The sequence below is a fragment of the Drosophila erecta genome, unplaced genomic scaffold, assembly GCF_003286155.1.
Source record: "Drosophila erecta strain 14021-0224.00,06,07 unplaced genomic scaffold, DereRS2 tig00000126-arrow-pilon, whole genome shotgun sequence".
Classification (NCBI taxonomy): Eukaryota; Metazoa; Arthropoda; class Insecta; order Diptera; family Drosophilidae; genus Drosophila; species Drosophila erecta.
The window spans coordinates 13891460-13894609 of record NW_020825209.1 but is presented as its reverse complement, the minus strand read 5'-3'; the positions used below and the strand labels follow the sequence as shown (position 1 = coordinate 13894609).

Sequence of the window (3150 nt, the reverse complement as noted above, 5' to 3'; positions counted from 1 at the left end):
TATATTTATATAATATTTAAGTACTCGTAATTCTTGTATTTTTGGATGGCAGCAAAGAGTTGCTTTGAGTGTACCACCCTTTAAAGATATTAGAAAACAAACAGCACATATTTATATATTTATGTATATTTATATTTAAGTACTACTAAATTCTTGTTCTTTTGGATCGCAGCAAAGAGTGTACCTTTTAAAGATATTAGAAAACAAATAGCACATATTGATTTTTATATTTATATATATTTATATTTAAGTACTCGTAATTCTTGTCTTTTTGGATGACAGCAAAGAGTTGCTTTGAGCGTAACTCTTAACGATATTAGAAAACATATTGATTTCTATGTTTTTCTATATTTTTATTGATTGTTTGAAGTATGTATATTTCAGGCTGTATAATATTGATGCTTTAATTTTGCTGAAAATCAAACCAGCTGTCTGATATTTCTGTTGGCTGAACTCCTTGGCTATACACACGCTTTTCTCCCAGGCCAACAAGCAAAGAATCCCAAAAACCAAAGCGATCTCTCCCCGATCGGTCAGATCCACTTTCGGGCAATTAAAATTCGATTGAAATCGCCACGAGGTGGACATGTTAATGAAAGATCGCCACGCCTGGTTACCACAGTCGCATTTTTCCCACACCAATTGCCAATCGAGGGGGGGTAGTTCCAAAACATACCGATTTATCGGGTTCCCGAGTTCGCTCAAACAAACAAAAAAGCGCAGTCGCATTTCATTTGGGATTCCGTGAGCGTTTCGGTTCAAACATAAAATAAATAAAAATCAGTACAATTCGAAGAGCTGTTGTCGCCTTTGAGCTTTTGCGACAATCACTCACGTTGGCCATTTGGCGGTTCCGTCTCAGGTCCCCTTCTTAGCCCCCTTCTCCCCCTCCCCCCTCACCGCCCCTGTGCCAACCCTTTCCTCGAGCGTTCAATCATCGGCGATTGTCTTTGAGGCCGATTCATTCGCTTAAACCAACGTTCTGCGTATTGAAATGAAATTTGTGTCGCTCGACACGATGACTTATTCAATTATTCGATACGAACCACGTGATTGAATTATTGAAACAAGTTCGGGTTCAAACCCCATGTGGCTTTTAAAGCTTAATTATAGAAACCTACTTGCTTGCAAATTTACCTTAAATAGATGTGTAGTTCTCTTAACTTAGTTCAATGGGTAGATGATCTTCTGATATATATCACTCTTGGTGAAAAGTATATATTTACTTTTAAAATTTGTGGTAGTTTTTTTTAACTTATTTGATTGGTTTCCTCTGGTTTATTTTTTTAATAACACACTCTTGGTGAAAAGTATATATTTGCTTTTAAAATATGTACGAATTGTGATAGTTTTTAAGAATCTAAGGTACATATTAATTTAATATCCTATTTGCTTGAAAATGTACCTTAAATAAATGTATAGTTGTCCTAACTTATTTCAATGGGTAGATGATCTTCTGATATATATGGTTAATAACACACTCTTGGTGAAAAGTATTTATTTACTTTTAAAATTTGTACGAACTGTGATATTTTTTAAGAAACCAAGGTACATATTAATCTCATATCCTATTTGCTTGAAAATGTACCTTAAATAAATGTATAGTTGTCTTAACTTATTTCAATGGGTAGATTATCCTCCGATACATTTTTTTATTAACACACTCTTGGTGAAAAGTATATATTTGCTTTTAAAATTTGTACGAATTGTGATATTTTTTTAGAACCCAAGGTACATATTAATTTAATATCCTATTTGCATGAAAATGTACCTTAAATAAATGTATAGTTCTCTTAACTTATTTCAATGGGTATATCTTCTGATATATATTGTTAAAAACACACTCTTGGTGAAAAGTATATATTTACTATTAAAATTTGTACGAATTGTGATAGTTTTTAAGAACCCAAGGTACATATTAATTTCATATCCCATTTGCTTGAAAATGTACCTTAAATAGATATTTAGTTATCTTAACTTATTTCAATGGGTAGATTATCCTCCGATACATTTTTTTATTAACACACTCCTGGTGAACATATGTATTTACGTTTAAAATCTGTACGAATGGTGATCATGTTAAGAACCATTTAATTTCATATCCATATTTTCTCGGTGAACTGCGATATTAGCTTGGATTCGGAGGAGTTCTTCGAATCCGACTGCATTTGTGAGCTAATGTCCTGGACCGGTGTCTTTCTAATCTTGATCCTTCCGATGGCTTTATCCCCATCTCCAGACTGTTTTTCCGGCCCGCCTCGTACGATCTGCAGGTAATCCTCTAGGCTCAGGCTGCTGCGTCCCTCAGCCGATCCCAATGTGGTATCATTGGTATTGAGGCTCGCCAGAAACTCTGCAATGGTGGCATAGTGGACCCCATTACGCCGACAGCGATTGTATTCCAAGTCGCGATCACTGCTGCTTCTGCGGATCTGGTCTCCGTCCATCGTGGCTTACTTAAAACGAATAATTTGGCAGTGACTTTAATATTAGTGATTTTGTAGTATTAGTTGTTAATATATGGGGCGTAGCCAACTTTGCTTTGTAAGGAATTTTATTGGCAACGTAGTAGAACTAATATTGAACATATGTAATATGCAAATAATACGTTTTCAAGCATTTTCGGTGGCTGCCTGGATTAGTAGACGCAAATTGATTTAACATGGCTCGAACAAGTAATAAACATGTGGCTTTTCCCTTTCGCGGAATAAATTCCAAGGGGCAAGGGGGGCACACCCGTTTGACAGCTCATTTTGCATAATTGTGCGGCGCGACGGGCAGCGCATACAAATCGATTATTGAACTCAATTCCTGATATATATTTTTTATGGTTTGATTTATGATCGCCATGCAGTTGTCAGTCAGTCAGTTCGTCAGTCAGTCAGTTCGTCAGTTCGCCAGCCTGTCAGGCAGTCGAAGGGTTGAGTTGAGTTGGTTCTTTAACGATTGAGCATCAAAAATGCTAATTGAGCTGTTTATCGATTTGTCAACAACAATAAACCGCAAACAAAGTCGAACAATGGCCACATCAGCGGCGAGAATGTCATTTGTTCATTGTTGTTCGATTTGATGGGGCTTTTGGGACCCCGTTTCAAGGGGACCCCCTCCCCCCTCCCCGCTTCACGCTCTCCATTGAGTTTTATTGACTAT

General features: G+C 36.6%; 1 protein-coding gene across 1 annotated transcript; it reads right to left on the bottom strand.

Annotated features, from left to right (window-relative positions):
* Positions 1–2006: 2006 nt before the first annotated feature.
* On the bottom strand, positions 2007–2547 carry LOC6551470. The gene has a single exon (XM_001978515.2). It carries the CDS (start codon positions 2445–2447, stop codon positions 2097–2099), a length of 351 nt encoding a protein of 116 aa, XP_001978551.1. The 5' UTR covers positions 2448–2547; the 3' UTR covers positions 2007–2096.
* Positions 2548–3150: the final 603 nt, after the last annotated feature.